Here is a 15,326-nt window from a genome sequence, read left to right as displayed (position 1 = left end):
CTTGAGAATTAAGACAAAACAATATATATAATTTTGGTATTTTTCTAGGATTTGCTAGACAATCTCGGGAAAAGCCATTTTGTGGGTAACTTTTGGATCACAGAGCAACCACCTAGGATAAATTAAACGAATAAAACAAAATCTGCCAAAAAGTCAGCCTATGTAGCTGTTCTCCCATGCAAAAGTGAGCTGGGAAATGTGTCTCCGTAAAATTGTCTAGCAAATCCCTTTTTCTATTGAAAGGTTTTGCTAACGAGTGCTCTTAGCATCACTTAAATGCCATTGGGATGTTGAATTTATACATACTTTTGAGACATGGGATGTTAAATGCCACAAGGTTTGAGATTTTTCTCAAACTACGAGTAAAATCTCAAAACATGTGTAAATTCAACATCCCAATGGCTGTGTAAACCACTATTTTTCAACCGATCAAAAAAAAAAAAAAAAACCACTATTTTTCTAAAGTACTGTACCGCCCACTTCATACAATGATCCAGACTATTCATTCAGAGATTTTATATACTGTATGGTGTATTGTCTAGTATTTTTCAAAATGTACTATACAGGCCACACCATAGGATGATCCAAACCGTCCATTAGATGGACCACAACATAAATAGGTCGTGCCCAAAAAAAAAAAAATCATTTCCATAGCATGATCCTAGCCCTCGGTTCTATTGAGGCCTCCATCGTACGTAGTTACTCTATAGATCGAAGGGCTAGGATCATCTTATGGAAATTATTTTTTTTCTGTCACAACATATTTATGTTGTGGCCCATCTAATGGACGGTTTGGATCATCGTATGGTGTGGCCATACAGTACTTTTTGAAAAATACTTGACTATACAAGCTTACACTATATAAAATCTCGTTCAATTGTTGGGCCACAACTTAAATAGGTGGTGCCCCTAAAATCATCTCCATAGGATAAAGACTAGCCCTCTGATCTATACATGTTTACATAAATTTGTAGTCCCTAAATAGATCAGAGTGTTGGGATACATGTTTCCATAATTTTGTAGGTTAGGCTGTTCATATGTAGATAATTTTTGGTGCTGGTTGTAGCCTAACAAATGAACGGTTTGGATCATCCTATGAAATGGGCCTCAAAAATTCTGGTTGAGTGGTTGGTACGGCCACACGACAGATAAATTCTTCATTAAATCCAAACCCTAACCCTTTCCTCATCTCGTCTCCTCTCATCCGTTTCTTCTCTTCTCCGTGTCCGTCTTCTTCTTTACCCTCATCGAGTTACGTCTCCACCCCAGCGCATATTAGCAATGGCCTCCCCTCGCCCCTCTCATCCAAAACCTCTCCTCGATCTAGACCTCACAATCATCTCCGCAAAACACTTAAAAAACGTTAACTGGCGCCATGGCGATCTCAAGCCCTACGCCATATTCTGGCTCGACCCGGACCGGAAATTCGCCACCAAACCGGACGACTCGGGCTCGACTCGCCCGGTCTGGAACGAGCGATTCACCCTCCCCATAACCCTTCCCATCCCCGACTCACTCCTCACCCTCGAAATCTTCCACTCCAAACCCTCTGAAACCCCCAAACCCTTAGTCGCCACAACCCGAGTCCCCCTCAAAGAACTCCTTGACTCGGACGATTCCACTCGGATCAAAACCCTAGATCTCCGTCGCCCCTCTGGCCGCCCCCAGGGCAAGATCCGGATCAAGCTCGCCGTCCTGGAACGTCCGCCTCCTCCTCCTCCCACTCCAGATTACCATGTTACCCCTCCTTCCGGCTATTATTACTCCAGTGCCCCTCCTCCGAGAGATTACAGAGGGTATTATGGAAACCCTAACCCTAATCTTAACCCCAACCCTAACCCTAACCCTAACCATCTCCAGCTGCCTCCTCCTCCGCCGCCATCTCAATACCCATATGGGAATTACGCCGATCCGTATTCCGGATACTACTCCGGGTATTATTCGTATGGAAACCCTAACCCAAACCCTAATCCTAACACTTTCCCACCGCCACCACGGCCGTTCTTTGACAGGGCGTCTGGTTATGGTGGGCCAGGCGGGCCATCAGCGCCTGTGGATTTCTCCTCCTCGTCGGCTTCTGTGTATGAGCAGAAGCCGAAGGCCGGGGGTAAAATGGGAATTGGTGCGGGTCTGGCGGTTGGAGCGGTTGCGGGGGCTTTGGGCGGGTTGGCATTGGAGGAAGGATTGAAGTATGAAGAACAGAAGATGACAGAGAGGGTTGAGAGCGATATATCTGCGCGGGATGATTACAGTGATTATCGCAACGATTACTGAATTGGGTTTTGGTGTTTTTAGGGTATTGGACACGAGGAGGTAAGGTTAAGCTTAAATAACTCACAAGTCAATGTTAGGGTTTGTGTGTTTTTCTTTATGTGTATATATTCAGTCTTTGATGCTCTTGTGTTTGTGGGTTCTTTCTGGTGATGGGTTATCCTTTGCTGAAGAAACCAATAAAATCGAGGTTTCTTGTATGAGAACATATTGAATCGATGTAAGTTTTATGCTTTTCATGGAATGGGAGAATCCAGTATTCTGGGTTTTTAAGCTTTATTTATATTGATGAGTATTCCCCTTCTTTAGTTATGTTCAATATAGGTTTGAGACATGCTTTGTATGTGCATTTTCGTGGGCAGAAAATTGTTATTTGACTTGATATTGAATAATCCATTTGTTGGGTCGGCATGTTTTCTGTGCTCCTCTCTACTGACATGGAAGAATGAAAAACTAGGAATGGGTCACTTGTCTTCCTCTGTTCCATCAATTATTTATGTTAACTTGTTAAGGCTTAAGACCCTTGAAGTTCATTCTGAATAACTAATAGAGACACAAGACAAATTAGAAAGAGACAAAAATGGTTTTGGTGCACTTTTGGCATGCCTACACACTTTTTAGGTAGGTGTCAAAAGTTCAAAACACCATCTAAACCAGGGTTTGATGTAGGGGTGAGCTTTGGGTGTTGGTTATAATGGTTATGCAGCCTCCCTTATAAAGCAAACTAAAAGGTTGTGGGGATCTTTAAAACCAAGTTCTCATTCACCTTTACAAGGTGTGAGGAGTTGGGTGAGTCATTTGAGTTTTGATTTGGATTTGAATCTTGATGAGTTGAAATGATTTTTTTTCCCAGTTAGAGTACAAGCTAGATTTGATTGCAACAACTAATGGAACCCTATTTAGATGTTCTATTGGAGAATGCTCTGAGACTGAGGCTATGCTCTTTCTTGTTTATGATTGGCCTACTGAGATTACTGATGCTATGTGTTAGCCCCTGGAGGCAACCCAACATTCAATCCTTGCTGTGTGACTGTCTGGTGAAAGTGCACCAGTTCAGTTCAAGTCAGTTCTAAACCTAGATTCTAATAAGTTTGTGTTAGCACTTAGTTATAGAGACCTGGAAAAAAGAACTGTCTGTTTTTTTCCAAAGGTTCTGAAGTTTACTTCAGGTCAAGAACTGAGCTGAGAACACAGCAGTCATCAATTTTGCAGTTTAGATTTGATTTGTCCAAAACATGAACTGCAGAAATCCAATTCAGGCTACTCTGCCGAAAATTCCATGTCCAATTTCAATCTGCTGTTGCACAATAGGATAGTCTTTCTTATCATCAGTTCCTATCAGCTACAAAGGCATATCCTATTTGGATCTGGATTGTTATTTTTCCAACAGAAACCACAGACACAAACATTTCATCCGGTTGTTGTCCCTGATCTTTGATCTTGATTCCAAAGGGATTTGAACCTTAGGTGCGCTAACAGTTTTGGTTCAGAATTTTCTGAACTTAATTCAATAATTGCTGGCAGTTCTGTGTAACAATCTGAGATCTTTGGGTCTAAACTCAGTTCTAAAAGAAAATGATTTAGATATCTCAATGTAGATCCAAAGTTCCTTATTCAAGTCCCTGAATAGTATTCGAATTTGAAACTGCATTTTCATATTTCTGGAGAATCTGAATGCAAATCAGTTTGGGAGTTCAAAAAACCGAGAATGGCAAATGAATTCCAATCACAAACAGATCTGTTAAACAAATAGATAACTTGCTGCTGGGATTCAACAACCGAGTAGATATCTTTCTGATCTGTATTGTTGCTTCCATAAAAACCAGTCAGAAATAATTCGAGGAGTAGAATCTTTCTGTTCTGTTGCTGAAATTACATTCAGAGAACAGAGTCCATTTGAAGATTGAAGGAACAGTTCAACCACTGCAAAACATTGAATCAATCAGAACCAGTTATTGTGCTTGGACTTGGCTTCAGTGCACTGGATCACAAACAATTCAATTCCATTTTGAGATGGTCAAAACCTTGCGTGAGTTCTGCTAATTTCTGTACATGAACATAGTTCCAAACTATTATTAAGTCGAGAGATCTATCGCTTGCGTCCACTTACAACAAACAGTGCAACTTCTTTCAGATAGTTCAGGAATAATTCAGATCCTTTAGTTCTGTTTCAAATTGAATTGGTTTGCACCAGCTTCATTTCGATTCTGCACTGAACTGAACCAGTTCAGTTAATTAGAATTGTTGTGATTAGTTGCTACACCAAAGTCAGACCCAGATGCCAATTGAAATTATGTTATGTTCTGATCTAAGCCGAACCTAGAGCCATACTTACTAGTTCAGTTCAGTTTTTATGTTGGAAAAACACCGTGCGCAGAAAGTTTGGTTCAACCGCTCTACATAAGACTCAGTATCAGAGCATACCTAGAACTGAGGTTCCTACCAGTCTAAGTTGGCTTCTGCGCTACCACCCTACATTACTCACCTCTTTACTCTTGGGGGACATGGTTGAGGCTGATGCCATAGTAAGGGTCGTGGCTGTGGCCTGTGGGTATCCCCAATACTTGCAAATTTCAACCACAGTAGGGACACCATGGTGGTGTACAACATATGCATTCAAGTTAGGGCTGGCAACCACGTGCACACTGTTATCTTCTTTTGACTCCAATACACCTTGGTCAAGCTCCTCAATAGTTTTATCTAAGTGGTCCACTATCTACTATTCCATATGTCCTTGTGCCACTCGTCCAGCCACACACGGTTGTCAGATTTGTGGTTGGCATAAACACACGGCCATGGATGACTACTTGTATGATGCACATCCATTGATCGCCTCTCTTGCAGCTCTAACACATCAGATGGGTGACTTATCTCCAGGCACCTCATTTGAAACTTCCTAGGTAGTGGATACAAATGGTACTCTCCATATTATCGACAATGCATTATTGTTTCCATAATATGGTTCATCTCACATCATCATGAGTGATGAATCATCTATTCTATAACTCATGTTAGTGCAATCTCTCTTTCTTCATCTCTAGGTTTGTTTACTGTCTATCTCTATTGTCTGTGTAATTCTTACTATCCAAGGCAAATGATTGTCTATTTCCCATTTTACTCCCAGTTCCATTGTTATTTTATCTTTACGCCCACTTCTGTTCTTGTGAGGGATCTGCAAACAGGGAAGCTCCTCTCTAGAGGCTTGGTCCGTGGCAACCTCTACTTTCTGATAGACATGTTGGATTTGTCACCTTTACAATCTTCTTCTAGTATATTTTGCATCAACTTCTTCGCCGTTGTTCGTGTGGCATTTCCCTTTGGCCAACACAAACTGCACGTTTTTTTAATGTGTTCTAGTTGCCCACTTTGCAAACATTTGAACTCCCTCTTTCTTCATATTATAATATAAAGACCTCTTTTGAGGTCTACATTATATTATATCTGTCGGTGATCACTCTCACTATACATGGATCTATTTTCTTTAAGATAAATCAGTAGTTTGATAATTTCATTGCTTTTTATATGTTCTATATGCTCTTGTTATAAGGCATTATGGTGCCCACATCTCCCACATATGAAGGGATGGTGAGGGTCAGTACATCTTAATATTTTGATAGTTTTTCCATTACCATGGCACTTATCAGTAGTTTTCATGTCCGCATGCTCCAGCCCAAAATAGGGTAGCACAACAAAAACATTATCACATCATAGAGGCTGGTCTTTCCATGTTCTTTCAATCTAGGACCCCAAAGCATTTATGGACGAAAGCCTTTCCACAACCGTACATCTCATCAACGTGGTTCCTTGTAGGAGTGCAACTTGGGTTGGGCTCAACCCGAACCCGACAGGTTCAACCCTATTTTCGCTCGGGTTGGGTTGGGATTTGCGAAGTTCGGGTTGGAAATGGGTAACCCGGAGTAAAATCGGGTCAGGTTAGGGTTGCATTGTTGGAAATCCGACAACCCGGCAACCCGAAACTCTCATTATTCGTTAAGCTCCACCTTTCTGCATTTCTGTCTGCCTTTTTCTCTCTGAATGTCTTTTCTGTATTTATTAGGTTATCATTTGGGAAAGGCTTCCAAGCAAGCTATCCAGCTGTCCCCTGGTTTTTGAAAAATGAAAAACGTTCATCGGTATTTATTACTTATTTATGAGTGTTTTGAAAAAGGCAAAACCCAAAACCCTACCCCCATGCAAACTTCGTCTTTACCTCTTAGAAACTGTTTGAAACTTGTCTTCTAAACTCATCGGTGGAACAAGGAAGAAGAAGAACCGGTTGGAAGAAGTCGATAGAAAGAAGAACGGCTGACGAGAAACAGGAACCCGCTGGATTTTTTCTTTCTTTTTCTTTTTTTTTTCAGTCTTTCTTCTTCTTTATTCTCTCTTCTATTGTTTTCTTTTTCTCTTGGAAGGGAAGGGAAGGGCGTCACCGGTTTGACAGGGAAGCGGAGCCACTGGTTTTTCTGTTTTTTTTTTTCTAGATTTCTCTTGATTTTTCCTTTATCTTCCTTTTCTCCTTGGTTTAGGGTTCGGGTCGGGTTCGGGTTGTGGCCGGGTTCGGGTTCAGGTTCAGGTTGTGGCCGGGTTCAGGTTCAGGTTGACCCTCTTCAGATTGGGACTCGGGTCGGGTTGGGGTTGATGTTTCTTCGGGTTGGGTTCGCCTCAACCCGGCCCGAGTTGCACCCATAGTTCCTTGTGTCGTACTTGAATATGCTTCTCTGCAGATTCTCACTGGTTTGGATCTTGATTATTTACAATTACGTTTGTAGTGTCTTGTTTATATTGTGCTTGTTCTATCGTTCCAACGTCGAAAATTGTCTCCAAAAGATCCTACTTGTGTCTTTGTGGGATATAGTTACTATCATAAATGTACCATTAAAAAAAGTTACGATCATAAAGGATACATGCATGGTTTTAAATTTCGTCCGAAATCCGAAATTTCGGGTTTCGGTCAAGACCGAAACCGAAATCGATAATACCCGAAACGAAAGTTTATTTCGACTGAAATTCGCTTATCCCGAAATTTCATTCGAAATTTAAGGGATTTCACCCAAAATTCTTGATTTTTGATAATTATTAAATATTATCGCGAAATTTCAGCCGAAATTTTGGCCGGAAATTTCAGTCGAAATTATGTACAAGAAAAAATAGCCGTTAATGTGATTTCATTGGATTTTGGCTGAAATTTCGATTTCGGTGAGGACCGAAACGCATTCCAAAACCGAAATTTGAAACCATGGATACATGTGTTATGATCTCTCCACTTTTAAGATTCCAATCTCTCGTCATGTCTCTTTCAATGAGTTGCATCACTACCGCCCATCGAAGATTCGATGTGACATTAAGAGGGAGAATAGTTCATTTAGAGGTGTAGCAGCTACCATGACATCCATTACAATACAGAGTTTCAAATCACATCTCATTCTGTCATTTAAATGTTCGTCAGCATAAGCAAAAGCATGCTTTAGTCGCTCAGGTGGTTGGTTAAGATCGTTACTAACTGATGACGGTGAAAACGCGCAGAAACTCTAAATTTTCCAGCTACTTTGAAACTTGGGGCAGATTCTTGAACTTGTGACTTCTTCTTGATGGATTCTTCATGAAAATGCTTGGAATTCTGCTAGGGGATGCTGATTTTTGGAAGAGATGGGATAAAATTCTGAATTTCAAGTCCAAAGATGCTGAAATTCCATGGAGGACCTTGATTTCCAAGTTAAATTTCTCTTTGGACGAAAAATTCCACAAGAAAATCCTCTTTTGCAAGAGGTTTTCCCTCCAAATCCCATTAGATCCAATATCTAGAGCAAATTCTTTCTTTTCAATTTCAGAACAAAAACTCTTACAAATGGAGGGAAAAGTCCCTTTTGTAGACCACTTACAAGCAAACTGACCTAACTACCCCCAAGTGAAGGAAAATGACTATAAAGTACATGAGTAGTAATGGGGTTGGGCCTGTAGCTCAATGGCTGAGGCTTTGTTTCTTCAACCTTGAGGTTGCAGGTTTGATCCTAGCTTATTTATAAAAAAAAGTAGACGAGTAGCCACAAAATAACCAAACTATCCCTAGTGAAGTAAAATAACATAAAAGGACTCATCAAACTAATCTATTGACTAAACCACCCTACTACATAGGAAAGTAGCACAAATGAACAAAAATAAGCAATGGAAAACCACACTAGGGAGCAATGTGGGCTGATGTAGTAAATCCGGGGGATGCTCTTTTTTTTTCAATGGTTAAATCCAGGGGATGCTCCTGTATCACTAATCCATCTGACATTATCTGAGGTGTCTACTAATGACAAATGGATGGAGGCTATGGTGGGAGGAATGGGTGCACTCTAGAAGAATGACACATGGTAAGTTATCCTTCAACCTACAGATGAAAATGTTGTTGGGTGCAAGCGGGTGTTCACATCAAGCGTAAGCTAAATGGTACCATTGTAAGATACAAAGCCTACCTAGCAGCAAAAGATATAATCAAAGATATGGTCTTGATTACGATGAGACCTTTAGCCCGGAAGTCAAAACTCGAGTACTACAGTTAGATTTATCCTAGCTCTCGCTAACTTGTATTGTTATATGTCTAATTAGATGAACATGAAAATGCGGTTCTTCATGGGTCTCTAAAAGAGGTGTACATGGAGCAACTATAGGGGTTTGAAGTTTCAGATTGAAGCAGTTTTGTCCTTAGACTCAATAAGGAATTTTATGAGTTCAAGCAGGCTCCCATGGCATGGTTTGACAAACTTCATCAAATTCTCAGCAATAATGGTTACAAGAAGCAAGTTAGATAACTCTCTTTTTATTAAGCACGCTCAGATGAGGATGGTACTCGTTTTGGTGCATGTTGATGCCATTATCATCACATGAAGTGACAATTTTGAGATGTTGTCTCAAGAACAACTTGAAAGGAACGTTCAACATGAAGGACTTAGGGGAATAGTACTCGGTGTGGAGATTAAGAGAACCCTGGAAATATATTGTCACAAGTATGCCACCAATTTACTTAATATATTTCACATGATGAACTTCATATCTGTTAACACACTAGCAATGTACAACAAGATGGCAAGTGTTAAAGAAACATAGCGGTCAAGAGTCCTTTTAATTTATTGTAGTATGTTAAGAGCACTTTAATACTGACTCTTCCAGGACAAACATCACCTATGAAGCGAATTAGGTGTACCAATACTTGCATGCTCCTAAAGAAGAACACCTTAAAGCAGCAAGCGTGTCTTGAGAAATCTGAGAGGTGCCCTGCATCTTGGTCTATACTACATAGTGGGTACTTCAGCACTGATTGGGCAGGTGATCTAGACACGTTCAGATCTGTAACCAAATATTATGTTGTTTTGAGTGGATTCCTAATCTCATTTAGTAAGAAAGGAGACATTGTGGCTAGACCGCTAGATCAAGTGCACAAGCTGAGTAGAGGGCTGTGGTGTCTGCTGCTACTGAGTGGACATGGTTGAGATATCTATTCTAAGAATTTTATCCGAAGTTGCACACATATCTTATATTATGACAACCAGAGTGCCATTAGGTTTTCATAAAACCCTGTTTTCCATGTCAGATTGAGATAGACTGTCACTTCATTCATGAAAATTTAGAACACAGAGAAGTTTATCCATGCTATGTTCTTAGTTGAGAGCAGGTTGCTGACATTTTCACTAAATCGTGTTGCAATTTCATTATGATGAATGAAGGGAATGAGTTTTGAGTCCCTGCATCCTTCTCTCTTTCTTCTCTCTTTTCTACTTACATATTCTTATTAGATTGTAGCTATTCTTTAAGTACTAACTAGATTAACTGGTTCATGGGAAGATACTATGATGGCTCTCAAACCAAAGAATGCCCTAATATGAGTTGATGGCATTCTGATTTTAGTTTTGCTGAAACCCTTTTCTCTAGCATGGATTTATTTGTTCTATTATTTCCGTCTGCTGCTGTAGTATCCATACCCATTATGTTTACCTTAGGTGATGCGTGGTTGGATGCTTGGTGAAAACCACCAAGGATATGACCAGGAACACCACTACATCTATCCAATTACCTTGGTTACAGTTCTGTCCGTCATCCAAACAATTTTCATACAGGGGCCGTTTGGATACACGGATTTTAGAATCCAGGTTTTTTGTTTGAAAACAGTGTAAAAGAGGGTTCATGATCAGGCTGCTACATGCTGTCCAGACAGCGTTTCTTGGATTTTATGTGAGAAATTCAGGTTTTAGAAATCTCTCCCACATCCTGAGATTTCTAAAACCTGGAAACATGGGATGATGGGTTACTCTCTTGCTGACGGAAAGAAGGGCGAGAAGTCAGAAAGCGACGGCTGGTTCGCTTCTTCTTTTGTCTCTTATCTACAATTTTGAAGAAATCGCGGATTCTAAAATCCACGTATCCAAACGGTCCCATAGTATCTGAAGCTAGTGAAGCCTTTGTTGGTGAGTTTTCAGTTTTTTTCCCCCAAATTTTATTCCTCTTAGTCAATTGACACCGAAGGAGAGAATTGCTGTCTTCTTTTATTTGGTTCATGCGGGAGCTGCCATATTGAGGATGATTGATATGATCTTTCTTTGGTGTCTCTGGGTAGCTGCCATATTGAGGACGGTTGACATGATCCTTCTTTGGTGTCTCTGGGGAGCTGCCATATTGAGGATGGTTGACATGATCTTTCTTTGGTGTCTCTGGCTGATTAGGTTACTTGGAACCTTTAGGCCACGTTTGGATACCCACAAGATTTAGATTTGAGTCTCACATTTGCAGTTGAGATTTGAACCTGGATGATCCTTAGATTTCCAGATCAGCTACACCAATGAAAAAAAATCCGATTTACAGATCTGTTCTACCAAGACATTATTTGGAAATCAATATTTGTGGCAATTACCTTCACCCTCCTGCTTCTCGACCTTGCTGTAGCAGCAGCGAGACCGACGTCCCTCTCTCCCTCCCTCGTACAACATGAGCATGAGGATGATTGATGTATTTTGTATCCAAATCCAAATACAAAAACACGAGGTATCCAAATGTGGCCTTATTGTCATGGGATGATTTCGGACAATCTGTTAACTTATTTTGCTTACACGTCAAGTGATCCAAGAGATATTAGGCCCTTGGGGGGGGATCTGCGGGCTGGGCCCTGACTGATGTATACTTGCCTTCAATAGGCTTAACTGCTTAAGGATCCGTAGGACGTACGAACAAAGGAGGAAGAGAGGTTGAAAATTTTGGGCCTCGAGGGAGCATCACCTTTGTTAGATGGGTATGGGTACTCATGCTACCTGGACACTTGTCATGTGTGTCAAATGTCCTAGTGTCCGACAACATGATCTCTAGAAAATCCTGACATTGGTTGAAGTTGAAAATATGAAAAAATTAATTAGAAGATGGGAAAATTTGGAAGGAGAGGAACTATTGTATTTTCAAGAATTGCTCTAAAGAACTGTATTTTATTTACATTAAGATCATACCCCTTATTATTTCTCGGGTGAAGATTCTGCCTGGTTTCAAGTTTATCTCTAGTACTGACATCAGACGGTGCTGGAAGGATGGAAGGAGATCTGCTCGAGCAAGGAAAGGGATGATGTATATAAACTCTCAACTGGATCCCACCTGACCCAAGCTTGGTTAAGCTAAACTTTGAAGGATCAAGTTTAAGTAACTCCGGAACCACAGGTGTTAGAAGAGTCCTTAGAGATGAGACTAGTACCACTTAGTGGGCTTTTCCACAGCCCATAGGGAAAAAAAGACATCCAATGAGGCGGAAGTAAGGGCGGTTCTGCATGGCATAAGAATTATAGAGAGTTGAGATATGGACACACTTATCGTGGAAAGAGACTCCCTCAGTGTTATAAGACGGATCGATCGGAGCCGACCTCACTCATGGAGGTTCGTAGATATGATTAAAGAGATCCAGGATCGAATCGAGGGGCACCTGGTTCGTTTTTAGCACGAGTGAGAGTGGACAGGCCTAGATTGTATATTTTTGAAGACCATTTGCATTTAAGATTATATGCAAATAGTTATTAGAGATATCTAAGGAAGCCCCATGTCTTCATTGAGGAAAAATTCAGAGATGAATCTTCAGTTAGGAACTCTTGTAAGATTAGCTGCTGCAGTATATATACCACATGTGCACTTAATCTCGGTTGGTTTCATTCATCAAGATGAGATTAGCTGTTCGATCTCTCTCTCAAAATGACTTAATCTAGCTTATTTTATCCTTGGATTGACTGGCTATCCTCTATTCACCTATCTTTGTTCTTTAATAAAATACTAGCATTTCCGGTCCATGCTATGCATCTGTATTGGGTGTAAAATGGTGGGCTCCACCCTATCAAAATGAGGTGGAAGATGGTGGGCCTCACACTATGCATGAGCTATTGAGCTTGGCTAAAGATGATGGGACCCACCCATGAAAACATGAGGGGTGAAGAGGTGGCCCTATGGTAAAGTGCAAAATGGTGGGCCCTACCCTATACATTGTTTGGGTGGAGATGATGGCCCACTCCATAAAACATGAGGTGTAAAATGGTAGGCCCTACCTATTACTATGCATGGGTGTAAATCTCTCTGCCCAACCCCATCAGTGCAAAACGGTTGGCCCTACCCTATGCATGGGTTTGGGTGGAGATGGTTGGACCCGTCCATTAAAGATGCTTAAAATAGAAGGCTCGGTTTGGGGGGTGGATGGTGGCCCCACAATCAAAACATGAGGTGTAAAAATGGTGGGCACCACCCATGCCCATGCTAAGCAGATTAAAACCTTCCGCAAGTATTTCGTTATCTCTAATAGGGGAAAATTAAATTAAGCTAACCGAAATAGTTGAAATTTGCTGTAAAACAGAATCCCAATTGAAACGATTTCAGGTGGAATAGAATCGTGGGAGGCAAATCAAGTAATATAGAAAGAGGCATTGTGGTGATAGAATCTTCAACAATCGGAAAATCAGGGGTTGGGAATAGAAAACTGAGTATAGATTATAGATAGATAGATAGATTAGCACTACTAAATTTGGTTAAGAGCAGATAAGGTATAATTTCCGGATAAATTTATTCAACAACGGATAGAAATCCCTGGATAACATTAGGATTGGACTTTAGTTGGCCTTTTGGGTCTGGACTCTCTATGGTAGAAATCCTTGGATAAACTGATTTTGAGAATAGCTTCATTGGACAATTTGATCTTGAATAAGCTCTAGGATTGAGTCTACCTTGTTTGAATAGTGTACCCTACCCTTTGTGGCTGTTTACAATGTGTACGGATGATAGCAAGCCTATCCAAGGGTAAAACAAACCCTGAACTCTCTATCCCCTTGGAAAACAGCCCCTTGGGGACCTGGGAAATTGTGACATGCTCACTACCAGTGGTAGTTTTGGACTGAAAATAACTCTAGGTTAAAAAATGTTCTTTGTCGGGCAAGTTAATGATTGATGTAGTTATAACTCGGGATGTTAGAGAAGTTTTGATTTATGCAGTTAAAACTTGGGCAAGTTAAAGAAGTTTTGATTAATCTGGTAGGGTAAAAGTCAATGATTTATGCAGTTATACCTCGGGCAAGTTAAAGCAGTTTTGATTAACCTGGTAGGGTAAAACTCGGTCAAGATAAAGGGGAGACTATGATTACCTCGGAGAGTTTTTAATATTGAGAGAAAGATATAATGAAGGGTAAAAAATGCAGTCATTTGAGGCAAAGGTAAGGTAAAAGAGATGGAGAAAAGGAGTTGGAAATATCATCTCCCTATTAAGGATAGGGGAACCTTTGAAACTTTGGCTTGCCTGCTCTTATTGGTGAAGTGGGGCCAACCCCATCATTTCACCTGAGGTTCCATATCATTTGGCAGGGTCTTCTTCCATCATGTACAATCTCCCAAGTCCTTAGTGGACCATCTGCTTTCTCTACTTAAAAAACCATGGAAAATGTCTACAGTTTAGAAAAGAATAAAGTATATTAGGCTTATAAAATAACTAATGGATCATTTACTTTGACTAATCTGACCATAATCATACTCATATCCGTGTTAACGTGTGTCTCCAGTCAAATTAGACCCACGTAATCTCTTTTTTACGACATGCTTTTAACGTAAACTTCATGTTAATCATTGCTCTCTGTATTCTAATGTCTAGAACCATACATTTAGTTCTCTAACTTGCTTAATTAGACCTATAAATGGGGACATTTTAAAATGATTCCCGCGCTCTACTGTTTTGATAAACATGTGCTCTACTTGTCTGTCGTGTAGTATTTAAAGGAATCTCAGAGGATGGTTCTGAAAAAGCTCTTAAAACCCTTTAAATGCTACATGACAAACAACTCATCGCATGGTTATCAAAACATTGGATTGCTGAAATCATTTCCCAAAATATAATAAAGGAAAAAATATATACTCGGCAACCAATCAATTTCTTAGATATTGAATTGACTTGATGGATTTATAATCATACGTTGTCGTGTGAGCATATGACCTGCGGACCTATTTACAATGACCATACTGTACGACTAATTAATCCCGATAATAAAAATTATTCCTATTAGGTACTCATAAAATAACAAAGGCAACTTAGGACTTCTTTGGATCCCTTCATTAGACAAGTGTCAAATAAAGCAAGGAGTGTCCTTATCATAATTAAGGAGTATAAATATAATTTCTCAATAAAAATAGTTAGCTATCAAGACTACTCTTAGTCCTCCCGGAGTCAAGTCATCTAATACTATATAGCTAGAAAAAAAAGGAATTTCTTTTCTTTTTATGTGAGATTTACACATGAGCATTACTCTTTTACCGTTAACTCCTTTGTTGATATCTAACATCTATCTCTATGAGAAATTATTTGAAGGTAAATTCATAATCTACATACGAAAAGTACCGACCCGGGTACCTGACAATTACGAAAAAAAACTACTAAGAAGAGGTAAAGACATATGCCAATGACGAAATAACTACTTTATATTACTCATGCAGGACACTTGCAAAATATTGACGGATTCTGAGCGCCTGAAGAGGAACAACAATTATGGAAACCTCTATCGATTGGAGGGCTAGGATCAACCTAT

The 15,326-nt window shown here is 40.1% G+C and overlaps 1 protein-coding gene across 1 annotated transcript; it reads left to right on the top strand.

The window, feature by feature from the left end:
- The first annotated feature begins 1,163 nt into the window (after window positions 1–1,163).
- Window positions 1,164–2,554, top strand: LOC143879933 (Calcium-dependent lipid-binding (CaLB domain) family protein). Its single transcript, XM_077382629.1, has one exon. It carries the CDS (start codon window positions 1,282–1,284, stop codon window positions 2,272–2,274), a length of 993 nt encoding a protein of 330 aa, XP_077238744.1. The 5' UTR covers window positions 1,164–1,281; the 3' UTR covers window positions 2,275–2,554.
- The last annotated feature ends 12,772 nt before the right edge of the window (window positions 2,555–15,326 follow it).

This window comes from Tasmannia lanceolata, unplaced genomic scaffold, assembly GCF_043159265.1.
Source record: "Tasmannia lanceolata isolate RefF3 unplaced genomic scaffold, GAP_Taslan_0.1 ptg000006l, whole genome shotgun sequence".
Lineage (NCBI taxonomy): Eukaryota > Viridiplantae > Streptophyta > Magnoliopsida > Canellales > Winteraceae > Tasmannia > Tasmannia lanceolata.
The sequence above is the reverse complement of the archived record's forward strand: the minus strand, read 5'-3'. Positions and strand labels throughout refer to the sequence as shown.